This window comes from Bos javanicus, chromosome 24, assembly GCF_032452875.1.
Source record: "Bos javanicus breed banteng chromosome 24, ARS-OSU_banteng_1.0, whole genome shotgun sequence".
NCBI lineage: Eukaryota > Metazoa > Chordata > Mammalia > Artiodactyla > Bovidae > Bos > Bos javanicus.
Window position 1 is genome coordinate 61,741,412 of NC_083891.1, and position 27,022 is coordinate 61,768,433.

The 27,022-nt window shown below is 45.9% G+C and overlaps 2 protein-coding genes across 4 annotated transcripts; one reads left to right on the forward strand and one right to left on the reverse strand.

Moving 5' to 3' along the window:
- The first annotated feature begins 2,094 nt into the window (after positions 1 to 2,094).
- SERPINB13 (serpin family B member 13) lies at positions 2,095 to 14,147 on the forward strand. Of its 3 annotated transcripts, none has more exons than XM_061400391.1 (8): positions 2,095 to 2,374; positions 3,674 to 3,855; positions 5,009 to 5,099; positions 7,425 to 7,549; positions 7,975 to 8,092; positions 9,610 to 9,752; positions 10,190 to 10,345; positions 13,371 to 14,147. In XM_061400391.1, the coding sequence occupies exons 2-8, from the start codon at positions 3,691 to 3,693 to the stop codon at positions 13,761 to 13,763; spliced, it is 1,191 nt and encodes a 396-aa protein (XP_061256375.1). In that variant the 5' UTR covers positions 2,095 to 2,374; positions 3,674 to 3,690; the 3' UTR covers positions 13,764 to 14,147. The 3 variants fall into 3 exon arrangements, with proteins under 3 accessions (XP_061256375.1, XP_061256374.1, XP_061256373.1); XM_061400390.1 differs by lacking the exon at positions 5,009 to 5,099 and adding an exon at positions 2,805 to 2,863 and having other exon boundaries at positions 2,099 to 2,374; positions 7,421 to 7,549; XM_061400389.1 differs by lacking the exon at positions 5,009 to 5,099 and having other exon boundaries at positions 2,099 to 2,374; positions 7,421 to 7,549.
- Positions 14,148 to 19,858: 5,711 nt separating this feature from the next.
- LOC133237837 (serpin B4-like) lies at positions 19,859 to 26,979 on the reverse strand. Its single transcript, XM_061400392.1, has 7 exons — positions 26,586 to 26,979; positions 25,943 to 25,999; positions 24,098 to 24,226; positions 23,662 to 23,779; positions 22,498 to 22,640; positions 22,048 to 22,203; positions 19,859 to 20,699 (listed from the first exon to the last, which is right to left on the reverse strand). The coding sequence occupies exons 1-7, from the start codon at positions 26,748 to 26,750 to the stop codon at positions 20,295 to 20,297; spliced, it is 1,173 nt and encodes a 390-aa protein (XP_061256376.1). The 5' UTR covers positions 26,751 to 26,979; the 3' UTR covers positions 19,859 to 20,294.
- Between the last annotated feature and the right edge of the window lie 43 nt (positions 26,980 to 27,022).

Here is a 27,022-nt window from a genome sequence, read left to right on the forward strand (position 1 = left end):
AAGACATGTGACAAGGACCAAGGGGGCTTCTGGAGGGGGAAAGGATGCCACAGCAAGATGGGGGCCATCTCTAAAGGACACCCTGAAGGTGTCACTCTGAAGGTGACTGAAGGAAGAAAGGCTTGGGAGAAGCAGAAGTAAGCAGAGAGGCAAGGAATGGGGACCTCACCTCCTGACTGCAAGATGAGAGTGGTTGTCCCCAGGCGAAGACTTTGTGGTCTGTGGTGGTCTTCAGGGTAAAGCCAGGTTTTCCTGTAAAAATGAGGTGGTAGAAAAAATGCTTTAGGAGAAAGCAGGGGGCTTATGGAGATAAGTGGGAACTAGAACCGAGAGTCCAGGGTCACAGAGAAAGGGATTAGGAGATATCAACTGATGGACATATTAAAACATAGAGCACTATGGCCAGCTCAAATATTTTTTGCTATTTTATTTATTAAAATAAAAATAATCATTTTATTTTATTTTTTAGTGTTTTTTTTTTAATTTGTTTGCATTGAGCAAATTGTGAACATTGAGATGATGGTACGTACATTATCCACGGTCTTAGCAGCTGCTTCACTAAGCTGCTTCTTTAGACAGTCAGGTGAGAGGGAAGAGCTGAGATGGACTTCTAGGATTTGCTGCTTGGCAACGGCGACGAATCCTCACACACTTTACCAATGAGAATCATCTAAAGAGCCAACAGAGCCAGTAGGAATACCCTAGGGGTGGCAGGAAAGGCTGGAATTTGGAGGTGTAATTTCCGAATGCGTTTTAAAAAACAATGTTGTTTTCCTGAAATCAGTGAGCTTGTTGGATGTTCATGAATTATTGGCACTTGGGTTTTCTTTGGAGGGAATGATGCTGAAGCTGAAACTCCAGTACTATGGCCACCTCATGCAAAGAGCTGACTCATTGGAAAAGACTCTGATGCTGGGAGGGATTGGGGGCAGGAGGAGAAGGGGACGACAGAGGATGAGATGGCTGGATGGCATCACTGACTCGATGGACGTGAGTCTGAGTGAACTCCGGGAGTTGGTGATGGACAGGAGGCCTGGTGTGCTGCAATTCATGGGGTCGCAAAGAGTCGGACACGACTGAGCGACTGAACTGATCTGAACTGATTCCAGTGTCTGGTGGGCTAGTGGTAAAGAATCTGCCAGCCAATGCAGGAAACGCAGGAGACTTGGATTCGATCCCTAGATCTCGAAGACCCCTGGAAAAGGAAATGGCAGCCCCGTCCAGTATCCTTGCCTGGGAAATCCCGGACAGAGGAGCCTGGCAGGCTACAGTCTATGGGGTTGCAGAAGAGTTGGACACGATTCAGTGACTCAGACAATAACAACCCGGGTCTGGTACACAGTGAACTCTCGACAAACGTTCGGTAAGTGAATTAAAATGAGACGTTTCATAATGAATGGGCAGAATCCTTGAGAACGGGAGTGGTGTGTGTGTGTTGCCTCTCCAGTTTTCCTCAGTACCTTTTCTCTTTCTTTTCTAGGAAGTTAGCTTTCATACTTTACTTCTTCCTTTGCATTTGGTAACCCCAAGCCACGCAACTGAGAAGTTAACTTTATTGCAGGGTCTGGTCTTGTCAGGACAGCGCTCTGTACGTCTGACGTTAGGAAGTATGCTCTCAGATGTTCACCCAGCCTGTAAACCAGCGCTTCCCGACCTTGGCTGCACACCAGGATCACCTGAGGTGATAAAAATTCTGACGCCTGTTCCTGCCTTAACGATGCTGACTCAGTTGTCTGGTGGTGGGGGGCGGGGGGCGGCGGGGTCACTTGGCCACAGATTTTCTTTTTAAGTTTCCCAGGGGATTTTGCTGTGCATCCAGGGTGAAAACCAGTGGACTGAATGGTTCTTTTCAGAGGGTCCCCCATAGTATCAGGGAGGGAGGCCCCCTTATCACTGTCTGCTCCCACCCCCAGCATGGGGCGTAATTCATTTCTCTTGGTCATTCCAGTCCCTTTCGTCCCGGGGTGAATTCCTGCTTTTAGTCTTGTTTTGTCATCTGGTTAATTTAGATCTCTTTATGCTTGGGCCCCTAAAAGAATGTCTGAGAGACTTTGGAGAAGTGAGAATTGAAGCTCTATTCCTCTGTGTCGAGGTGTGTATTACTCACCACACAGTTGCTGACAACTTCAAGTGCAGAACTTCGCGATCATGAAGGAAAGAAACAGAAAATTCAATCCTCAGTTTTGTTGTAACCCTTGCATGCTAATTTTATTAGGGAAATAGCCATTGAGAAACCAAAGCTTGTTTCACGGGAAATGCGAGCCATGATGACTAGGGAGAGGCAGAGAGACCTATAAATTAAAGACTTCACCTGCTCATTTAGCACATGCTTCCTGGTTCCTTGCCCTGTCACCTCTGTCTTTCCAGAAACCAGGTAAGTTCCTTCTGCACCAACATGAGATTTCTGTGTTATGAGAGCCCCCATGTTTGTTAGTTTGAAAGAAGTACTTTTCTTGTACTAATCCCAAGTACCTAACTCGCCTTGGGGTGGTTTTGTTTAATTCAGTGTTTACTCAGCTGTGACAACGTTATCTTGTCTGTAAGTTAATTCATTTTATTTCTGAGTGAACCTGCAAGAAATCCTTGCAAGGAAACATGGGGTTGACATGGAAGTTTAAACAGCAGATATAAGATGCCTTTGCAGGGATGGGCCCTTGAGAGCAAAAATCCCTCAGAGTAGGCTTTTGATTGGCTTTAATCTCATTTTTGTTTTAAGATTTTTCTTTATTAACTAGTTGTAATTTGGCTGGTGAAAGTGAAAGCTTTAGTCACTCAGTCGTGTCTGACTCTTTTCGACCCTACAGACTGTAGCCGGCCAGGCTCCTCTGTCCATGGAATTCTTCAGAAAAGAATACTGGACCGGGTAGCCATTTCCTTCACCAGGGGATCTTCCCAATCCAGGGATCGAACCCGGGTCTTCTGTATTGCAGGCAGATTTAGCTGGTGAAGAAGAAAATACAAAGCATGTTCTAGTTATTTTTGGTAAATGTTAATTGCTCTTTAACTTTTGTGAGATAAGCAAAAATAATATGAACTCACTGCATAAGCTTGAAACAATATAGAAAGCTATATAAAAAAAGCTCTTTTGCCCCCAGTTAATAATCCATGACCAGAGACGCGTCACTGCCCTTTAAGGAGCATTTAGCCTGGGGTCAGGTTTGCATGCAGCTAGGGACTGGGGTTTAGGAGCTCTCGTGTATCTGGTCACTTTGTGCTGGATTTGAAGCAACTGAGAAATCAGCGTCAGAGAAGGCCACTTTGCTTTTGTTGAGGCTGGATCTGAGAACTCTGCTCGGACTCGAGGCCAACCCTTCCTACAGAACAAGCCCCTGGCCTTGTTCTCGGCAGTGGGACACGCCCGACATGGGAGGGCCAGGCTGGGCCAGCCCAGGAGGGGCGGCCAGCAGGCAGGTGCTGGTGTGGGCAGTTCCGACAGAAGGAGAGAGAGCAGAGCCTCTAGGGGATTCAGCCTGCTCCCTGGGACCCAGGAACCCAGAGTGTGCGGTGACACCCTGTGATTCATGTCCCGTCAAGAGCAGGGCTGGGAAGTGACCTTTCGCTGCGAGGGTGAAACTCCCTACGTCCTGGCTCAGTGCCCGAAGAGAAGCGGGAGAGGGTGCCCCGACACGAAGCCCTGTGGCTAAGTGCCGGGTTCTGGTTGCTGTTGTTCCAGGTCCTGCTGGAATCATCATGGACTCACTGGTCCCAGCAAGCACTTCTTTTGGGTTGGATCTTTTCAAAGACCTGAGTAAAACAGATGAAGGCAACGTCTTGTTTTCCCCTGCGGGCATCTCAACCACGATTGGAATGCTGCCCCCCATGATCCGAGGAGCCACCGCCACTCAGGAGCAGGAGGTAGCGTGGGTTTTCCTTGCTTTCCAGCCACAGGCTTGTCTCTAGGGCAACACTCTGGCATTACCTTGAAAACCTGCCTCCCTTGATCTGGGGCCAGGAAAAGACAGCATCTGACTGGGGCGATTTCAGGCCTATCAGCGAAGTTCTTTCTCCTCTTCCAATACCATCATGCCTTCTGCTCCCAAATGCTTGAGATTCTTTTGGGTAAGTGTCTTTGTCCAAAGCAATTCAGTTCAGTTCAGTCACTCAGTCGTGTCCAACTCTTTGCAACCCCATGAACTGCGGCACGCCAGGCTTCCCTGTCCATCACCAACTCCTGGAGCTTACTCAAACTCACATCCATCAAGTCAGTGATGCCATCCAACCATCCCATCCTCTGTCATCCCCTTCTCCTCTTGCCTTCAATCTTTCCCAGCATCAGGGTCTTTTCCAATGAGTCAGTTCTTTGCATCAGGTGACTAAAGTATTGGAGTTTCAGCCTCAGCATCAGTCCTTCCAATGAATATTCGGAACTGATTTCTTTTAGGATGGACTGGTTGGATCTCCTTGCAGTCCAAGGGACTCTCAAGAGTCTTCTCCAACATCACAGTTCAAAAGCATCAATTCTTCGGCGCTCAGCTTTCTTTATAGTCCAACTCTCACATCCATACATGACTTCTAGAAAAACCATAGCTGTGACTAGACAGACCTTTGTTGGCAAAGTAGTGTCTCTGTTATTTAATATGCTGTCTAGGTTTATCATAGCTTGCTCCTTTTCTTCCAAGGATCAAGCGTCTTTTAATTTCATGGCTGCAGTTGCCATCTGCAGTAATTTTGGAGCCCCCCAAAATAAAGCCAGCCACTGTTTCCTCATCTATTTGCCATGAAGTGGGAAAGCCATTAAGCTCATAATTATAGGTAGAGCAAGGAGGACAGAGCTCCTGGGGGAAACGACATGGTGTGAATGCCACGTCAAGGAGGGATGAATGAAGGGACTAACCAGCAGGGGTGAGATGAGCGCACAGCCCAGAACTTCTCAGGGTTTTGCAGGGACAGCCCTGTTCCTTGTGGACGAAGGAGGCCTGTTTAACAGTCATCCATTTTACCCGCACTGGGTCCCTGTGAGCTTTTCTCTGCTCTCACCACGGCCATAGTACTTTTTTTTTCTTCCTAGGTGCCTTTCTCTGAAAAAGACACAGAAAGCTCAAGAATCAAAGCTGAAGAAAAAGAGGTGGGGAGACATGGGCTTCCCTGGTGGCTCACTGGTAAAGAACCCACCTGCCAATGCAGGAGACGTGGGTTCGATCTCTGGGTTGGGAAGATCCCCTGGAGAAGGAACTGGCAACCCGCTCCAGTATTCTTGCCTGGAGAATCCCATGGACGGAGGAGCCTGGTGGCTACAGTCTGTGGGGTCGCAAAAGAGTGATTCAGCGACTAAACACCAAACAGCAGGACGCGTCCTGGAGCGTCCAGTGACGCCTTGGCAGATGTGGCTTCCCTGGGGAAATGGGTAGAAAGGTGTGATACTTATTGTTAAGCAATAATAACAATGGCAGCCAAATAATGTGGCTTATAGAGTACCATACAATAATAAACCGCAGTGTTAAGAGGAGGCCTCAGCTTTAATGCTCACTAACCACTAGGGTACATATCCATAAAGGCAAATAGACTGAAGAGTCCCTGTAGCAGAGGGAACGTGTTTTGGAGTTAGCAGCTGTGTGTGCTAAGTCACTTCAGTCGTGTCCGGCTCTTTGTGCCCCTGTGGACTGTAGCCTACCAGGCTCCTCTGTCCATGGAATTTTCCAGGCAAGAATACTGGAGTGGGTTGCCATTTCCTTCTCCAGAGGATCTTCCCGACCCAGGGATCTAACCCGTGTCTCCTATGTCTCCTGCACTGGCAGGGGAGTTCTTTACTATTAGCGCCACCTGGGGAGCCCATTTTGGAGTTAGAGTTCAAATCCTGGCTTCGTCACTTAACAGCTGTGCTAGTCTGTGCAAGTTGTTCATCTTTAAGCCTCTGTAAAGTGTCTAGTAGAGCAACCAGAACACCCTGGTGACTCACCCCATGGGCGCTGTGGTAGTAGTGGGTGATAATATTACTACAGACTTCCCTGGTGGCTCAGATGGTAAAGAATCTGCCTGCAATGCAGGAGACCCAGGATTGATCTCTGGATCAAGAAGATCCCCTGGAGAAGGGACTGGCAACCCACTTCAGTATTCCTGCCTGGAGAATTCCATGGACAGAGGAGCCTGGCGGGCTACAGTCCATGGGGTCACAGAATCAGACAGGACTGGGGGACTAACACTTTTATCACATTCTATTTTTATTTTAAGGAACTCTTCCTACTCTGATGATGTTTTACTCAAAAAAATATTAGGCCAGAACCAATGACTTCTTGAGATCTCTTCTGGCTCTAGGGTTACAGTATTCCTCACTCATGCGGCAGTCTGTGCACACGTGGCAGAATCCGTAGGGCAGGGCTGGCACTCAGAGGTGAACAGAGCTCCCTGGCAGGTCACGTCTGCCATGACCGCTATCACAGCCCTTTCCCCAGGCCCTCATTAAATTGTGGCTCAAGTCCCCCAACAGTATGAGCCATTCGGTCCACGATCCCACGTGGCCAGGCTGTCTGCATGGCTCAGCTGCATATATGAGGAGTCAGGCTTCCTTGCGGAGTATGTACCACAGAGTTGGGTCCAACGGCCGCTCTGCTATCTCGTCAGTCTATCAGTGCTACAGCTGTTTTCAGGCACTTTCTCTCCCAAGCATAGTCCTGTGCAGAGTCTTTGTGCAAACTAGGAAAAGGTTCACCTTGGGTGACAGATGCCTACTCCTGGGTGAAAAGCTTTTAATCTTTCACCACTGAGTGTGATGTTATCTGTGGGCTTTTCACATATGGCATTCTGTCCATGGGATTCTCCAGGCAAGAATACTGCAGTGGATTGCCATGCCCTCCTCCAGGGAATCTTCCTGACCCAGGGATCGAACCGAGTCTCTTTTGTCTCTTGCACTGGCAGGCGTGTCCTTACCGCTGACCCACCGCCGAAGTGCAGTAATGACCTCACTGCTTTGCGGGGTTCTACTCAGGAGCGCCCCCTGGTGTTTGTTTGTAGTGCTGCAGACCAGGGTGTGTGTTGATGGCCTTTGTGCTCAGGGACCAACCTGGTGCCTGTTCCTCTTGACACTTAGATTCAGGCAAGACACAAACCAGTCCCTCAGGCAGCCTCTGAAAAGTCAGAGTGCTGGACACACATTCCACACGCTTCTCTCCTCAGGGAGTTGGGGTTGCGAGTTTTCCCCCAATCACACCATGAGGTGAGGCAGGGAGAAGCATGGCGGGGGGAACATCATGAATTGTCCTGGGTTCATGCTTCTCTGGGCTACAGGAATCTCTGAGCTGGTTCCTGGGTTTCTTGTATTGTTGTTAAGTTGGTGTTTCCAGTGGAGGAAGAATGGCATCCAGAACCTACACCAAGCTCATGGACGACCCCCAAGGCTGCCGTGTCTTCTTGGTGTGGGAAGGGTGGTGAATCTAGGTTTACTTTTGCCAAGATAACTCACTGAGTTTTTGTTTTGATTTTGAAGTTAGAGAAGACAGAAGAGATACATCACCAGCTCCAAAGGGTTTTGAGTGAGATAAGCAAACCCAATGATGATTATGAACTGAAAATAGCCAACCGACTGTTTGGAGAAAAGACATACCTCTTCCTTCAAGTGAGTTTTGCTGAGTTCACAACATCTGTGAGTGGTACTCAGGAATGGCCAAATGACTCTGTTAAGACTGGGATCTTTGAGGCAAGATGCCTAATTTGAGTGCCTGACTCAACCCACATCACTGGGGGTGTCCCTCCCATCTCTCCCTCTCACCCTCCACCCCACCTGCCTCTTGACCTGTTCTCCAGATACCCAGACCTTTTGGGAGCTTCTTTTTCATCTTGAAATCTGATTGTTGCCTTAACTGTATTGAACCTGCACAAAAATATGCATGGAAGTACTCAAAGTGATTCACCCAGGCCCTAAAAAGATCTCTTCTTACAATGTTAGTCATCTTCCTGTACAGATACATTTGTTTAGAAATGATGGTAATGGATGAATTGAATTTTAAAGCTATTTCTATTCCTTCCCTGTTTCTCCTAAAGAAATACTTAGATTATGTTGAAAAACATTACCATGCTTCTCTGGAACCTGTTGATTTTGTAAATGCAGCAGATGAAAGTCGAAAGAAGATTAATTCCTGGGTTGAAAGCCAAACAAATGGTAGTGTATGGATGAATTGTTCATCATAAAAACACTTCTGAGTATCTGCTGTGAGTGAAGCCCTGTGCTGGACGCTGCATAGGGTATAAGGGTGTACAAGCTTTGGGAGGGGACCTGAGATGGGTATTTCAGCTTGGAGGGACTGGAGCCAAGGAGTGGGGGAATCCACTGCAGACAGTGGAATGGCCTCAGCAGATGTGGAGAGAGCCAAGGGAATTGGGCAGGGGACCACAGGAAGCCAACTTCGTGGAGACACGTAGTGGAGAATTACTTGCGCATAGCTGGGGATCCCAGTGACTTTGGGGCTCCTGATACCTGGCTCATGTCTGTCGTGAGGTCACATTTGACTTTTACGTGAGCACCTTTCTTTCTGAGTCTGGGTCCATAAGTAAAAACGTCAGAGGGCTCCTTTCTCTCGGTCAGTGAGAAGCATCAGCCCACTAAAGACGCGCCTGGGCCGTCCGCGGCTGGGCTCCTGCACGGAGGGCGGCAGCCTTGAGCCTCGTCCGCAGCAGGGACTCGACAAAGCCCCGCCTCCTCCGGCCCGCCTCACGCCCCGGTAGGAGCCAAACTCGCAGGAAATAGCAGACAGCAATGTTAAGATTTTGCAGAGCAGTGCTGATACTTTAGTGTTAGTATTTCAGAATACATTAAAAAAAAAAAGGGTTTATTTAAGGATTTGGCTGTGCCAGGTCTTAGTTTTGGCTTGTGGAATCTTCCGTGGAGGCACGCGAGGTCTTTAACTGCAGCATGCAAACTCTTAGGTGCGGTTTGTGGGATCGCGCTCCCTAACCAGGGAGAATACATTTAAAAAACAAAATTCCAGTTATCAGAGAGACAGCTGTCATTTCAGATTGCATTTTTTCTTCATACTCAGTTCAAAGGAAATGAAAATTTTAAAAGGGGGATAAAAGAGGATCTATCAAAGGGTTGGTTGAGGGCAGTATTCTTCAGAATTTCAGTGGGATGGGCTGAACCCAGAGATAAAACATCAGCTCCTTTGCAATAAAATAAGAGATCTCTAAACCTCACGTAGCTATAATGAATGGGTTAAAAATAATAATAGCTAACTCCGAGTGCTTATTATGAGCTGGATAATATTCCAAGTGCTTCTCTACATAGGGAATCATTGATTCCTTTCAGCAGCTCTGTGAGGCAGGTTTTATTCCTGTTTTACAGGTGTGGAAACTGAGGCTCAGAGAGCTTAAGTAACTTACCCAGGACCCCTCAGCTGATGAGAGGCAAAGCTGGATGCCAGCAGTGGCAATCTGACTCCAGAGCCTGAGCTCTTAGCCCTCACACCTCAGTTTATCCTATGGGATAAATTGGAGATGGGCAAAGTGAGAACCTCCTATGATTTCTGCCAGCGAACTCTTTATTGGCTAAGCCTTCAGGCGCTGACCTGGCTGAGGTTTGAACGGTCGGTCAAGTCCGTGTTCATCGTATCTGACATGTGTAGATCTGACTTGTAATTCTGAAGATGGACCCATTTTGTTCTTGTGGCTGTTCATTTGCAGAAAAAATCAAGGACCTGCTTCCAGACGGCTCTTTAAGCAGCTCCATCAAGCTGGTGGTAGTGAATGTAATTTATTTTAAAGGGCAATGGGACAGGGAGTTTAAGAAAGAAAATACCAAGGAGGAGGAATTTTGGCTGAATAAGGTATGTTCTTTAATTAATTTATGTGATATGCTTACAGATAAAATGTAGAATCTGGAGTCATCTTTGAGCAAATGTACATGGTATGTGGCTTCCCAGGTGGCTCAGTGGTAAAGAATCTGCCTGCTAGTGTAGGAGACACAGGTTCGATCCCTGGGTCGGGAAGATCCCCTTGAGGAGGAAATGACAACCCATTCCAGTTTTCTTGCCTGAAAAATCCATTGGACAGAGGAGCCTGGCAGGCTACAGTCCAAAGGGTCACAAAGAGTCAGACACATCTTAGCCACTACACAGCAACAGTGATATGTGTGTATATAAATAAAATGCTGATTCCCAGGCTCTGGTCTTTAGCATGGTCGAAGGTTGAGTGAATTATTCTGGGGAGCCCCCTTGGTGGCCTTCCGCCCCTTGACGCCTCGAGCTCTGCTGACTCGTTGCAGAGCACAAGCAAGTCTGTGCCGATGATGACACAGCGCCAGTCCTTTAGCTTCAAGACCCTGGAGGACGTGCCGGCCAAAATTCTGGGCCTTCCGTATCGAAGCCATGACCTCAGCATGTTCGTGCTGCTGCCCAATGACATCGACGGGCTGGAGAAGGTAAAGCCTTACCTCTTCCTCGTTCTGCCTTCATCTCCCGAGGCTCTCTGTCCCAGAGCTTGTTTCTGGGTGAGTCTGGAGTTAGGGCTCTGATCTGGAGCTGGTGAAATAGAAAATATTTCTGTCTCTGCAGCAGGTAAAGATGGGTATCTAAAGAGGAGCATTACATGGTGTCAGGTTTATTGAGAAGAACCAGTACTAAAATATTTGGGGATGAGATAACATGAACATTTGAGGTCATATAGGAGTTCTAAAGATAACCCACCGTTCTCCAAAGTGGTTGATCTCTGTAGACCCTCTTCCCCAGGGAAGAAAGTCACCTAGGCACGTGGACAGCAATTTTGAATTCTGTTCACAGGCTATTGGACTTTCTGAGTTCCTTTTTTAGACATTTCATTTTTTGAAAGACTTTTTTCGGGCAATTTTATGTTTACAGCAAAACTTGGAGGCAGGTACAGAGATTTCCAATACACCTTGTGCCCCACATGCCACAGCCTCCCCATAATCGGCATCACTCACCAGTGTGTTTTTTTTAACCCCAAATAAACCTACCTCCACTCATAATAAAAGTCCATAGGACCCTTAATCATAAATCCCTTGATTTAGTCCTGCCCACTGGTTGCTCAGACAGTAAAGAATCTGCTGTAACGGGGGAGACCTGGGTTTGATTCCTGGGGTGGGACGGTCTGCTGGAAAAGGGAATGGCAACCTGCTCCAGGATTCTTGCCTGGAAAATCCCATGGACACAGGAGCCTGGCAAGCTATAGTCCATGGGGTCGAAAAAAGTCAAACACAACCGAGTGACTAACACTTAAACTGAAGCTGCTTTGCAGTTAAAACACTGATGTGGCGAGTAGCCTGTGCTTTGGAGAACAGGGAGGTTGTTTTAAGTCCCTGTTCTGTTTAGTGCCTTTCGACCCTTTGACGTTTCTTCATTTCTTGGAACCTCAATATTTTCTCATTTATAAAATGAGTTCCACAGTTCTTAATGTGTGTGTTGTAATTAGAATACACACACGCGCACACACACATACATGTACGTCCTGGACCAACTCTAAGGGACCTCCTAGAATGGATCTGAAAAATGAAGTTGCTCAGTCGTGTCCCCGTGGACAGTAGCCTACCAGGTTCCTCCATTTCCTTCTCCAGGAGATCTTCCAGACCCAGGGATTGAACATGGGTCTCCCGCATTGTAGGCAGATGCTTTACTGTCTGAGCCACTAGGGAAGTCCAGAATGGATCTAGGACATGAAGACTTGCCTAGAATGGTTCCAGTTCTTGGAAAGTGCTCGATAAATCGATGGATGCTGTATTATTAAGATACTAGAAGCTCTCCTGCTTCTGTGAAACGTGTTTAGCTGCTGCTAAGTCGCTTCAGTCATGTCCGACTCTGTGCGACCCCATAGATGGCAGCCCACCAGGCTCCCTCGTCCCTGGGATTCTCCAGGCAAGAACACTGGAGTGGGTTGCCATTTCTTCTCCAATGCATGAAAGTGAAAAGTGAAAGTGAAGTCGCTCAGTCGTGTCCGACTCTTCGCGACCCCATGGACTGCGGCCCACCAGGCCCTCCGTCCCTGGGATCCTCCAGGCAGGAGCACTGGCGGGGGCGCCATCGCCTTCTCCATTAGCAGCATTATATGTTGGCAAATATTTTGGGAAAGCAAAATGGCAGGACGAATGCAAGCTTTATGAGACTGACACACTACTTACTGTTCTAACAAGGCACTTATCTGCAAGCTTAAAAGTATTCATAATCTGACTCAAAAAGCCCAGTTGTGGGAATTACTGTAGGGAAATAATTCAAGAATAAAATTTACTTTCTGAGCCAAATCAGCAGCATCTTCCTTAAATCCCTGGTGGCTCAGACGGTAAAGAATCTGCCTGCAATACAGGGGACCCGGGTTCTATCCCTGGGTAGGAAAGATCCCCTGGAGAAGGGAATGGAAAGCCACTCCAGTATTGCTGTCTGGAGAATTCCATGGACAGAAGAGCTTGCAGGCTAGAGTCTACGGGGTTGCAAAAAGCCAGACACTAGGATGCTCGGCTTGAAATTTATATAATAGTAATCATAATTTATTATTAATAGATGCTGCATCCACAGTATCTATCAGCATCCACTTGATACATATTTAGATGATTGTAAAATGAATGAGAGGATGAATGTTAGGTGGAATTTATCAGCTTGATGGAAATATCTATCAGTTTGAAGATACTTAGAGATATGCAGTGCTGTGAAATATATTTACTTTATAACAAGAAAAGTGGATATTCAATGTAATTGCAACTATATAAATATATATTATATTAATATAATATAAATTACATTCATTATAATTTTATAAATTAAGTTCATTATAATATAGTAATATATAAACTATATTATAATATTCATTATATAAGATAGTATATAAATTATATAATACATATGTAGACAAAGATTATGGAGAAGGCAATGGCACCCCACTCCAGTACTCTTGCCTGGAAAATCCCATGGATGGAGGAGCCTGGAAGGCTGCAGTCCATGGGGTCGCTGAGGGTTGGACACGACTGAGCGACTTCACTTTCACTTTTCACTTTCATGCATCGGGGAAGGAAATGGCAACCCACTCCAGTGTTCTTGCCTGGAGAATCCCAGGGACGGGGGAGCCTGGTGGGCTGCCGTCTATGGGGTTGCACAGAGTCGGACACGACTGAAGCGACTTAGCAGCAGCAGCAGACAAAGATTAAAGGGGAATAGTAAAAAATGAAATAATATATATTAAATTGATAGAATAAGAAATGACTTAAAAATTTATTTACATGCAATAGAGTTTTCATACATACACAGATAATTTAAATATAGAAATATAAGACAAGTAGCTGGTATATGTATATATATAAATAGCAGTTGAGTGAAATAAAATTTCTGGTTTCACTTGTTGCTAAAGCTAATATTAATAATTTCTGACTGACTGACATTAGTATTGCACTGTTTTGAATTTGCACTGATGATCAAGCCATTCTTCCCTCTTTTTCTCCTTACCAGATTATAGATAAAATAACTCCTGAGAAGTTAATAGAGTGGACCAGCGCGGGGCGTATGGAAGAGAGGGCCGTGGACTTGCACTTGCCCCGGTTCCGGGTGGCGGGCAGCTATGACCTGGAGGCCGCCTCCGCGGGGCTGTGCGCCGCTGGCCTCGCGGGGGGCCTCGCGGGGAGCCCCGTGGGCGCCGGGCTGCGCGCCCAGAGGCTGCTGCACAGGTCGGTGCTGGAGGTGACCGAGGCGGGCACGGAGGCTGCGGCCGCCACCGCTGTGGGCTTCGCCGTCACGCCGGCCCAGGACTGGGAACGTTTTCACTGCAATCACCCTTTCCTGTTCTTCATCAGGCACAACGAGTCCGACAGCGTCCTTTTCTTTGGCCGATTTTCTTCTCCTTAGTACAGTCCCTGTCTTGGCGGAAAGCGACCACCACCGCCGGTGCCGGGGTGTTCACAGGTTTATGGAAATAGCCCGCTCTTTAAAAAATTGTTTTACTTGAATTCCAGCCTTACCATCAAAATCAATGATTAATGATGGCAATACTGTTTTCTCTGAAACGGAAATGTTTTGTTTGTGACGTGCAGATATCAGGTCAAATCAAGGCTCCTTAATAACCTTCCACTGATTTCCTCTAGGAGATCAATGCTTTGTAGTTTCGTGCACTATGGAGAGAAACAGTCTCTTTGCTGAAGACCATGGACTAGTGCTTTTGAGACTCCCACCAGTTCTAATATTTTGGTAGATTATAATACAGGAGTAAAAGAAAACAAAAATTTATATTCAGTTCATGTGTTGCTTTTTTCTTTCTTAGCATATAGTGTGGCAAACTGAACCTAGGAAAGAGAATTGAGAAACACATTAGCAAAACATAAATTAAAACTCAAAAACCGAAACAAAACAAAACAATCTACCAGGCAGAGAGGATTCCCATATTTTCATCCTCTGTTCTAATAGTAGATTATCCATGGTCAGTTACATGAACACTTTGATATTGTGAAATAAATGTGATCATAAAATCCACCCTTTTAAGCCTAGAACCTGACACATTTTGACAAATGTGCCGTGAAAACGCTACCACACCCGGAACACAGAGCGCTTCGTCATCCCCCAGGGTTCTCTGCTCTGCTTCTGAGTCAGCTGTCCCTGAACAAGCCCTGCCAGCCGGCGGCTGCCCTGCCTTCCGTCAGTCCAGGGTAGACCTGCCGTCTCTAGCTTCACACAAACGGATTCCGACCATGTCCTCTTTCATGTCTAGCTTCTGTGGCTCGGCACTGTGTTTTCAGATTCATGAGACTAGGTGGGATATCAGAAGTTGATTACTTTCTACTGACAAGCAGTGTTCCATCATCTGGATAAACCACATTTGTTTATCCATTTACTCATTGACGGGCATTTTTGTTGCTTCTAGTGTGGGGCAGCTATACATAATAATTGTTGTCTAGTTGCTCAGTCGTGTCCAAATCTTTTGTGACCCCATGGACTGTAGCCCGCCAGACTCCGCTGTCCTTGAGATTCTCCAGACAAGAATACTGAAGTGGGTAGCATTTCCTCCTCCAGGGGATTGCCCCAACATGGAGGTTGAACTCACGTCTCCTGCATTGCAGGTGGGTTCTTTACCACCGAGTCACCAGGGAAGCCAGTGAATAATGTTACTATGCCCAGAAGTTTGTGTGAACATATGTTTTCACTTCTCTTTGAGTGGATAACTAGGAGTGAGATTACCGAGTCAGACGATAAATACATGTTTAATTGTATAGGAAACAGTCAGTATGTTCTCCAAAACGCCCATACCATTTTCTACTACAAGCAATGAGTGAGCATTGCAGGCGTCCTGAAGACACACCAGTGGGTGGTGTGGCCGGTCTTCTTCATTATAGCCGTTCTCGTGGATGTGAGGTGGTATCTCATTGTGGTTATGCATCTTCCTTTTAACTAATAATGTTGAGCATCTTTTCATGTGCATATTGACCCTGTGTATATATTCTTTTGTGAAATGTCTGTTCAAATCTTTTGCCCATTTTTATTAGATTGTTTGCTTTCTCATTATTGATGTGTAATTGCTTTTAATATATTCTAAATAAAAATTTTCTGTCAGATATATTTTTCTTAATGGTGTCTTGAAAAGCAGTTTTAAATTTTAATGGGATCCAATTCATTAATTTTTTCTTTTATAGTTTCTATTTTTCTGTCTTATTTGAAAAATCTTTGTCTATCTCAAGTCTGCTAAGACTTTCTCCTAGAACTTTTATGATATTAGCTTTTGCATTTAGATCTATGATCTATTTTGTTTTTTGTTTTTTGTATACCCAATAGTCTTTGTTTTATTTATTTATTTATTTTAATTGGAGGCTACTTACTTTAAAATATTGTAGTGGTTTTGCCATACGTTGAAATGAATCACCCATGGGTGTACATGTGTTCCCCATCCTGACCCTCCCTCTCACCTCCTTCCCCACCCCATCCCTCAGGGTCATCCCAGTGCACCAGCCCTGAGCACCCTGTCTCATGCAATGAACCTGGACTGGCGATCTGTTTCACATATGATAATATACATGTTTCAATGCTATTCTCTCAAATCATCCACGCACAGGTTTCATGCGTGGGGACAGTGGTCAAGATGGGGAGGGGGATGTCTGGTCTTTATATGGACGGGCACGATTAAGCAGGTTTGCAGGGGCTGGGCAATTGCAAAGAGCAGGACAAGGGTGAGTGAGATAAAGTCCATTTCCCAGTATTGAAAGTCCCCACTTTTTGAGACTACGTGACCTATGTGATCCAGACTTTGCAAGGGGCAAGCTGAGTTACAGAGGCAGAAGGAGAAGGAGGTTATGTAAAATTTTAACTTTTCCTCTTCAGTGGCTCATTATTATTAATGTGGACATTCAGTCGTTCCAGCCACTTGTATTCTGAAAAGACTACATTCATCCTCAGGTGATTTAAGTGCCTTGGAATCCTTGTGACACGTACACATGCTGGATCTGCTTCTAGACCCTCTTCTGGTCCCCTGATCTGTTTCTATCACATGTCACCACCTCTTTATCCCTGACAATAGCCCCCTCCTGCGGTCTAATCTGTCTAATAATAATGTAAACAATTAGGCTTTCATATGGCCAGTGTCGGCAGGCTGTGCCTTTTGCCATCCTTTCAGTTAACCTGTATGTGTTCCTAAGTGAGGTTTTTAAAAAAAGACTTATTTATTTATTTTGTTTATTTTTGACTGCTCTGGGTTTGTGTTGCTGCCATGGGCTTTCTCTAGTTGCCGTTCTTGGGCTTCTCACGCAGTGGCTTCTCTGGCTGTGGAGCACAGACTCTCGGGGGCAGGGGCTCAGCAGCTGTGGCTCCCTAGCATGCGGGGTCTTCCTGGACCAGGGATTGAAACTGTGTCCTCTGCATTGGCAGGCAGATTCTTGACCACTGGACCACCAGGGAAGTCCTGATTTTTGTTTTAAGTAGACATCGTAGACTGGGATGTTGTGGTTATCCCATGGATGTAAAACGGACTCCCCATCAAAAAAAAAAAAAAGGTTGGATACTGAGATTAATGATTCCATACAAAAATGTTAATTCCTCGTGTAATGAAGTTTCTGGGGAGCCTGTGGCAGGGTTCCTGGCTACCGAGAGCCTGCAGGGCTTGACCATGATTAGGAGCTGGCCTGGGGAAGGGCTCCTGGGCATGGTCAGGCTTGCTTGGCTTGCACTTCCTGCAGGTACCGGGGGAGGGAGCTCCAGGCCTTTCCTTGCCAGCTGGCTTAGTTTTGTGTGTGTGTGTGTGTGTGTGTGTGTGTGTGTGTGTGTCTAGGGTGGGGGTGGTTAGAGGGAAACAAAAAGGGGTGGGACTAGAATGTTGTCAGGAGAAGGCAATGGTAACCCCACCCCAATCCTGCCTGGAGAACCCCGTGGACAGAAGAGCCTGGTGGGCTACAGTCCATGGAGTCGCAAAGAGTCGGACACGACTCAGTGACTAAACCACAGAATGTTGTCAATAGTCAATTATCAAAAATGAGTCACTCTTTATTACACCCTTTATTCTCGCTTTTAAATGTAGTCTGACAGTTTCTATCCTTTTGTGTGTGTTTGTTTATCAGTCGCTCAGTCCAGCCCTTTGTGACCCCATGGACGGAACACCGCCAGGCTCTTCTGTCTATGAAATTTTTCATGGAAGAATACTGGAGTGGGTTGCCATTTCCTACTCCAGAGGATCTTCCCAACTCAGGGCTTGAACCCGAGTCTCCTGCATTGCAGGCAGATTCTTTACTGTCTGAGTCAAACAAGTTTGCGTGCCCCATCAGAGAGAGCTCAAACAAACTGAAATGTCAGAGTTTGGAGCAGAGAAAGGTTTATTGAAGGACTAAGCAAGGAGATGCTAAGAGTTGGACACGACTGAGCGACTTCACTTTCACTTTTCACTTTCATGCATTGGAGAAGGAAATGGCAATCCACCCCAGTGTTCTTGCCTGGAGAATCCCAGGGACCGGGGAGCCTGGTGAGCTGCCGTCTATGGGGTTGCACAGAGTCGGACACGACTGAAGCGACTTAGCAGCAGCAGCAGCAGCAAGCAAGGAGAATGAATGGCGTGGGCTAAAAAAACAAAAAACAAAAAACTGAACTCCCCGGTGATTTGGAGGGAGAACTTTTTGTAAGCAAAATTTGGGGTGAGCGCTGCAGGGCCTGTGATTCTCTTCCAGTTGGTTGTTAGCAGGGTGGTGCTCTAGGAAAGTTTTGCTCAGCCAGAAGGAAGTTACCATCCCCGACTTGGGAGGGGGGCGGGGCTTAGTTCCTGCAGAAAAGCTCAAACGTGTACTGTATGTATATCCCTTGAGGGGGAACCAGGATCCCATTTTAATGTTGCGCTATAGTTTCTTAATTGTTCCTTCTTTGTTTCTGCATTTCCTCCCTTGCCTGATCAGCAACTGTTTGAATCTGCCCTTTGTTACGCAAGGGCTTCCTCTCAGAGCTCAGTTGGTCAAAATTCTGCCTGCAATGGAGGAGACCCCAGTTCAATCCCTAGGTTGGGAAGATCCCCTGGAGAAGGGAAAGGCTACCCACTCCAGTGTTCTGGCCTGGAGAATTCCATGGACTGTATAGTCTGTGGGGTTACAAAGAGTCAGACACAACTGAGCGACTTTCACTTTGGTACTCAGGAAAACCTAGGAGACTAAAACCTTTTTCTTACAAATAACAAACTGGGACAAGAAAAGGATTTTGTGACCAGGAAGGTCCCACATGGTCCTACTTGTTTTCACTTCCAAGTTACGATTGCATGCTCAGTCACTCAGTCATGTCCAACTCTTTGTGACCCCACGGACTGTAGCCTGCCAGGCTCCTCTGTCCAGGCAAGAATACTGGAGTGGATTGCCATTTCCTTCTTCAGGGGATTGAGAGGGTAACAGGCAGGAAGGCCAGGGGTCTCCAAACGCAGGAAATAGCCTACAAGTGTCAGACATTTTTCTCTCTCTTAAGGGGCAGGAGGAAACAAGCTAGCGATACTTTTTCCTTCTCTACAAATTTAAAAAGAGGTTTCTCTTAAAATACTGTGTTGCCATAATGACACCTGGTTTCACCTGAAGTTAACTATTCTCAAACCTTGAGTTAACCAATGCCATTTTCTTATGGGAATGTTTGTCTTAGGCTATGCTAATGTACTACACATTTACCCCAAACTCTTGTCTTCAAGTTCCGCCTCTTGGCTCAGAACCTACTTGACAAACCAGTATGTTATACTCAGATATTGTTCCCCTAATCTATGTAAACGGAACTATTTGTATGGTGATCTGCCCTTCTTCAAGATTCAAGTTAATCATTTTATGGCCCAGGATGAACCATTTGGTGCCAAGATTATCCCAAAATGCATCTTATGGGTGAGGGGCCTGGTGCCATTCTGAGTTTTAAGACATTCCTTTCTTTCATTAACAGACTGCTAGTGACTATATAACGTCCAGCTGAAGACTAGCAGGGGGTACTCTTTCTGCCCCCTTCTGATGCCTATGTCAGAAGCTTCCTCTATCTCCTTTATACTTTAATAAAACTTTAATACACAAAAGCTCTGAGTGATCAAGCCTAGTCTCTGGCCCCGGATTGAATTCTCCTCCGGGGGCCAAGAATCCCAGCGTCTTTGCGTGATTCAACAACAACCTTTCAGGATCTTCCCGACCCAGGGATCAAACCCACGTCCCTTGCGTTTCTTGCATCACAGGCGGATTCTTTCTGCTGCAGCACCTGCGAAGCCCGTCTCACTCTTGTGTCCCCACCCGTGAGGCAGGAGAGTTTTCCTTGGTTCACTTTCCTTCCAGTGTTTGAGGCGGCCAGATCTTAACATGCGCTATAATCCTTTCATATTCTGGTTCCAGCCTACTTCTGCAGGCTTATCATGCTCTACTCTGGTTTTGAATTTTTCTTTTTATAAATTCATATGTTTCCAAATTATCTTTCCAATGTGTGGCAGGCCACTTGCCCTTTGTTGAAAAGAAAGAAGGAAGAAAAAGAAAAGCACCAAGTAAACTGAAAAAGTACTGTTTTATTGATCACCTGTTTTATCAGAGCAAACATTTTCAGCTGGTAAGCGTCCCCCATATCACTTAAACTCAAATAAATGTGGAGGTCTGGCTGAGTAGATTTGAATAATAGATGTGATTTTTGAAACAGCAGATATATTATGTCAAAGTTAGGTGAAGATAGAATATTGATATATCCTTTTATCTTATGTTGAACATTTTGTCCAAATGGGAGCTTCCATGGGGAAATAGAGTAGGTTTACATGTGTTTGTGGAAAGAGAGGGAGAAGGACAGACATGCTCTTTCAGAGATTATTTTCTTAGAGATGACTATGAGGTTGGAAAGGAAAACGAATCCAAGGGAACCTGTTACACCAGCATTCTAGCTCCGGGAACAGCTCTCTGAATGTCCCCGAGTGTGGCCGCTGCCCAAGGACGTCTAAGGGGAAGAGACTCGGCCACAGAAGAGGATGCTGTTGGTCTTGATGTGCTTGATGAGGAACAGGAAAGGGTGATCGCAGCGGAAGCTCTCAGAATTTCTTCCTGCTCTTTCAATAATTTCTACACCAGTAGCAGCTGCGGCCTCCGTGCCCTCCTCGGTCACCTCCACAAAGGACTTGTGGAAGACCTTTGACACCACCAGATCGCGTCCCCCGGTCATGCCCGAGAAGTCGGCCACCCCACCACGGAAGGCGTCCACCATCCCCAGGGCTTGCAGTGTGGGCACGAGGTCGTAGCTCTCTTCCACTTTAAACCGAGGCAGGTATAAGTCCACTTGTCTCTTCCTCATATTCTGTGGGCTCGTCCACGCTATTAACTTCTCAGCAGTGAGCTGGTCTTCAAGCTGTAACAGTGGAAAAGGAACAACTGTCAGGATTCTCAGCGGTCATGGAGCCCACCTAACCTAGGATTGAATTGTCTGGAAAACGATTATCTTCACAGTAAACATGAATACAGGAGGTTCAGTTATATTATACATATAAACTCACTATATTATATACATATATTTATATATTGCATGTAATCTCATTGTATACTATAAGCTGAATATTTTGTAATAGTTATATGATAAACTGAGCCTTCTGTATATATATGTGTATATATATCCATACATAACAGCAGAACGATTAAATAAATTTATTTTGTAAAAGATGAACTATATATCTTCACTTCTTAAGTTGCCAGATCACTACATGTTTCATTTTCAAATAGTCTTGTCTTGTTAATGTCTTTTTGTGCATAGTTTTTGCATGATATAATTATAGTGTACAACCCATTATTATTCCTTTTACTTGCTTGACCTATTTGAAAACGTTTTCTGTATAGATATGTTTCTCTGATCAAGTTTAAATTGTTGCATAATACCACCATGAAGTAGAGATTCAGTGTATGTGTTTACTTAGTTAACATTTTTAGGCATCGTGTGTTAGTCCCTAAGCTACCGCATATATATTTTACGTGTGGCAAGTTCACTGCAAATTCAGCATCATTGGCTATTACAGTAATTGCAGATGGCCATTTATGGAATGACTTTTACATGCCGGATATTGTTATTGGTTTCTTTACAAATTATCTTGAACCAATATAACAATGCTAAAAGGAAGATTCACTTTTTTTTAAATTCCCAGCAATGAGGCTCCAAAGAACTCTGAGAGAATGCGTCTGAATAGAAAGTGAGCATCAAGATAGGTTGGTTTGTCTGCTCTCTACGAAGCACGTGATTCAGCCTGCAGAATGGAGCTCAGCAGTGTTTTACTTTGTTTGATGTTGTTCATGAGTGAAAGAGTCACCTACATTTGACTCTTAGTCTCCCCTGTCTTCAAATGAATAGACTGGAGTAGGTGAAGTTTTGACGGTTGCAAAATATTCACATGTGAGCCAAGCATATTACTTTTTGAAGTGGCATTCTAGTTTTCTCAGAGTATTACTGGGGCCTGTGAAGTTAAGATTTTCTACATATTCTTCCATATCACACTATAAGGTCTATTTTTTTGGAAAGTGACAGGATGCCAAGTTCTCCTTCATGATTTTCCATTAGACTCAACAGAGAAGAAATGACACACTCCAGTATTTTGCTCTCCTGGCACATCACCAGCATTCTGTGAGCACTGCTTCTGTGAGCAGCCCGCACAGGCGCTGTGTCGCCAGCAATGTAAGCAGCAGCATGAAGCGCCACAGGCACCAGGTTTTACCTCCTGCAGACCGTCTACTTCATCGGGCAGCAGCACCATCATGCTTAGCTCGGAGCCTTTGTACGGGATTTCCAGGATCTTGGCTTGCACGTCCTCCAGTGACATGAAATTGAAACTATTGGTTTGTTTCATCATCTGCACAGGTTTGCTTGCATCCTGCAATAAATTCATGTGGCCAAAAATGCTAAATGGGCATTAGTCCAAAAGAAAAAAAAAGTTAATCTTATTGAGATACCAAACTCATCTTCCTTCTAAGAGATGGTCTGGGAAATCTGTGAATTAGAGACAAGAGTTTCTTCACCTATACCAACTAAATAAAGGCAAAAAAAGACAGCCTCGATAGATCCTACTTCTACTCGCAGTTATAAAGGAAATGATCAAATATGTATTTAACTTTCACATTGTACAGAGAGCTATGTAACATTATTATAAATTAATTACAGACAACACCTTGTTCAACCGAAACTTTTCCTCCACAGTATTTTCTTTCTTAAACTTCTGGTTCCACTGCCCTTTGAAATAGACGGCATTCACCAGAACCAGAACAGTAGAGCTGTTGAGAGAGTCGTTGGGAAACAGATCCTTGATTCTTTCTGCAAAGACAGAAAATCAAAAGTCTGTCATGAAAGGCACAAGTGGTTTGTCTGGAAGATGTTTAGAAAGTTGCAACTGATGATTAAATATTCACACAAGCCAGCCTGTGAGGGACTCCATGCCCAGTGGTTCACCAGGTGAGCCTTTGCTCACGGCCCCAGCTTGATGGAGTCACCCTCGTGTTCAGTCTGTGTGTGGGGGGGCATCAGTCATGTCACAAGAAGCCCCGATGGCCTGATTCTAGATACAGTTTCCACGAATCATATTTCTGCATCCTTCCCTCACTGCCCACCCCGCGTCCTCTCCTGTTTCCTCCAGCCTGTGTTCATTCTCCTGTTCTTCCTTCCTTTCTCTCTCTCTGTCTTTTGAAATTTGAGCTCAATATTCTGAAGAAGTAGCCAGAATACTCTTCTGGACAATCAACATGCACCCAGTAATCTAAAGTACGTGGCAGACACCATTTCCTGAGGGGTCTTCATCTTCATTCTCCACGTTGAGTTGCTGTAGGTTGGTCCTCTGTTTTGGACAGGGAGACTTTGCCCAGCCACCTGCCCTGGGAGGGGAGGACACCTATGACAATCCTGTGGGAGGGGGACGTGGGCCAGACACCTCCTACTGCAGGTGGTCATTTCTGCAGAAAGGGTGGTTTGGGGGAGAGAAGGTTGTTTCCCAATTAGCAAAGGGACCCTTTCTAATATCTTCTCTTAGGGAATCATAATCCAGAAGTTAAGCCTCTAATTAAAAGAAACACTTACGAATTAACCTGAAGTCTGAGCAGAGACTTGGGATCCACAAGACAGTCATCCAGACCCAGCTGTGCCTGCAGGGGGCTGGCCCTGGGAGCCCCACCTGCCCGTTTCTCTCCGCATGACGTGGACCGTCCACCCCCTGCAGGGCCTCCCCACCCTCTGCAGTCTCGTCTCACCCCGCTCCTGACAGCCCGGTCAGGGTCCAGCACCGTGTTCACACACAGCGGGGACGCAGCCGTGGTTTGTAATGAGTGACTCTCTCATAACCTACCATTGGTTTGGCTCTCCACCCAGGAATTAATCATCTTTCGACTTTCCTCTGCAGCATTTTTAAAATCAGCAGATTCCACACTGGCTAGATAAAATTTCTGAACATTATCCATGTATTCCTATGACATGAGCAGGAAGGAAGCAGGAATGAAAAGTAATTTATCAGTAATTATGTAGATATTCCCAAATTAAATTAAATGTGTTAAATCCTGATCAAGCAGAGTTCACAAGCCAATCCCTCGCCCCCCCTCACCGGTGTGCTATCAGCCTCTGGACACTCCAGCGGGTGCGGTTGTGGTCGGGGAGCCCGGCGCCCCTGGGAGAAATTCCCCCGTGTGGGTCCCCAGGCTCCTCTGATCCCCCGCCGCCATTCAGTAGGAGATGGGGCCCGAGGACCTGGGATGCAGACCAAAGGCGTGACAGACCAGGAAACTCACCTGGAGAAACCGAAACTCCTTTTCTCCGTAGAGCCTGTTGGCGACACTCAGCTCATAGGCATCAGTGGATTTCTTTAATTCTGTCAGAAGCTTTTGAAAGTGATGATGAACATTTCCTGGCCTTTCAACCTTCAAATGTCGAAAAGTGAGCTCATTGGAATCTCTGTCAATGTGAACTCTACACCCCCAGGGGTCTGTTGGATCCCTGTCTGGAGAGGGGTATCCCCAGGGATGATGGTTGTTGTTATTTCCCCTAATTCGCGCGTGTTACTGGAATTAGCTTTCCTAATCTTTACATTAAATCTTCCAGGTAACTCTCTCTTCCTGCTCTAACACACTCCAACCTTTTCTCTGTTGAACTAGAGATGCATCAACATTCCATTATTGCACTGTCTCTCAGTCGTCTCCAACGGTTAGGGTAAAGGTCTCAGCTAAACATAAGCTCCTGGAGGCCTGGAGCCATAGAGAATTTCTAAGTCACCAGCTGTGTGAGAACATGAACTCTGTATGTCGTCCTATGCTGTGATTCGATGCCCTGTTATATCCTTTGGGGGATTACCTTCTAAGACCTGTTGACTGTGATCTGTGGCTCTTCACTGTGATGGCCACACTTCCCAGTGTAGGAACAGTGGGTGCCAGATAGCCTGGGAACAGCTGTACCTCAGCATCTCTAAGTCTTCAGTGCCATTCGCATGAAGACAGGAGAGCTCAGAGAGCTTAGAAACTTCTCCAAGGAGATACAGATAATTTTTTCAACGTAGGCTTGTCTCAGTTCAGAATCTCTCACTTTCTGGCTAAGAGTTTTAGACTATTTAGATAAACCGTAGCTCTCATTCATTTTCCAAAATACTCCATAATACACTTGATCATATGCTTATTGCTCTTAATCTAAGAGCTAATTAAGTCTATGCAATTATAGGAACATATTGTGATTAATATACTCATTTTTATTCTATATAATAATATATAACCTTTATGAGAGTTTACCAGCGTTTACCAGAGTTTCCTGGCCCTGCTGTCCTATTTGCATGTATTTGCGTGCGATGCAGCAACCCTTTTATTGCCCCTGGCTAATTGGGATGGAGTCACTGTGGCTGAGAGCCATCGTATTTTTGCCATGTTCCTCATTCCTGAACAGCAGATCACTATTTGAAGCTCCTTCAGGTTTCAGAGTCCCTGATGTTAAGCATATGCTTCTCTCCTTTCAGAAACACAAAGATATGAAGTAAATAAGTGACGGGAAGTGAAGTGAAATTGCTCAGTCATGTCTGACTCTTTGTGATCCCACGGACTGTAGCCTACCAGGCTCCTCCGTCCATGGGATTTTCCCGGCAAGAGTACCGGAGTGGGTTTCCATTTCCTTTTCCAGGGCATCTTCCTGACCCAGGGATCGAACCCAGGTCTCCCTCATTGCAGGCAGATGCTGTGCCGTCTGAGCTACCATGGAAGTAAATAAGCATGTAATGTGTAATGAGAGGGCTTTCCAGGTGGTGCCAGTGGTAAAGGACCTGTCTGCTGATGCAGGAGACATGAGAGATGCTGGTTCAGTCCCTGGGGTGGGAAGATCCCCTGGAGGTGGGTACGGCAACCCACTGCAGTATTTTTGCCCGGAGAATCCCACGGACAGAGGAACCTGGAGGGTTACAGTTCATGGGGTCACAATGAGTAGGACATAAATGAAATGATTTCCCACGCGCACACACGTGAACTGAGAAACAACTCTCTCCAGTTTGCCTAGCATGACCTCTAAAAATGGACTTTTCCCAGTCTATCTGAAATCCCCAGTTTAAGCTACGGCCCTCTTGGATGTATGACCTCCTCTACATCCAATGCTCTCTGACTCACGGGATTTCTTGTCGCTGTTCCTCTTGGCTTCTCTGTGATTTCATTGAAGTGAAGGACCTGGAGAAGGCAGGGAGTCGGACAAGGAGTCTGTAACGATCTATACACATCAGAGTAAGTAAAAAAGAAAGAACGGAAGGACAAAAGAATACCCATAAACAAAACTATATACCAAATAACCGCCCCTCACGAGACAAACTCAAGAGGAAACAAAAAGCACACAGAAATGTTGAGTGAAAGCTTCATCCTTAAAAAACACAGTCTGTGTGTGGAAAACACAAAGCTGCTTGAGCGCTGTCCACTTTAAAGAACCGTGTCTCGTTTCTCATTCATCATTGAGGAAACATGTAAAGAGGTCTCCCGTGGATTTTAGTCAGGGCCTCACTTCCAGTGAACTCTTCCATTAAAGCCTCACCTCTGGTTGTTGGGCAACTGGAGGGCTTCATCCCAGCCCCCAGAGGAAGTCCAGGCACAGGAAGCAGGTGGGGAGCCCTGTGGGAGAGTGCGTGCCCCTCTCTGTGCCCACCCAGTCGTGGGGCTGCTTGAGCTTCCCGTGGGACCCGGGGACAGCAGACCTGTGGTCATCTGCACAGCAGCCAGCAGACAACCCATGCAAACCTGTGATGGAAAGGCAGCTGCCACCCACCTTCTGCATTTCTGATGCGGTGTTTTCTCGGGCCCCTAAGTAAGTCATGGCTAAGGCTGACGAGATACTCAAAGGCGACAGGAAGATGTTTTCCTTCTCTGATTTTCTGATCTGGTGGAACAGATCAATTGCAAGGTGGATGATTGCTTCACTGAGGGAACTCATGGTGGCCGGATGTGGTCTGGAAGTCCTGGAAGAGCATCAGATGCATTTTATCATCACTCTAGGGAAGGAAGGTAGTCTGTAATGAGAATTTCTAAAAGAAAGCCTTATGTGTGGGTTGTGGATTTCTGGCAACGAAGATTTTTCCTTTGTATACATTTAGTAATTAGAAGGCTTGAAATTAGGAATGCCGGAGTGGGTTGCTATGCCTTCCTCCAGGGGATCTTCCCCACCCAGGGACTGAACCCACATCGCTTACAGCTCCTGGACTGGTA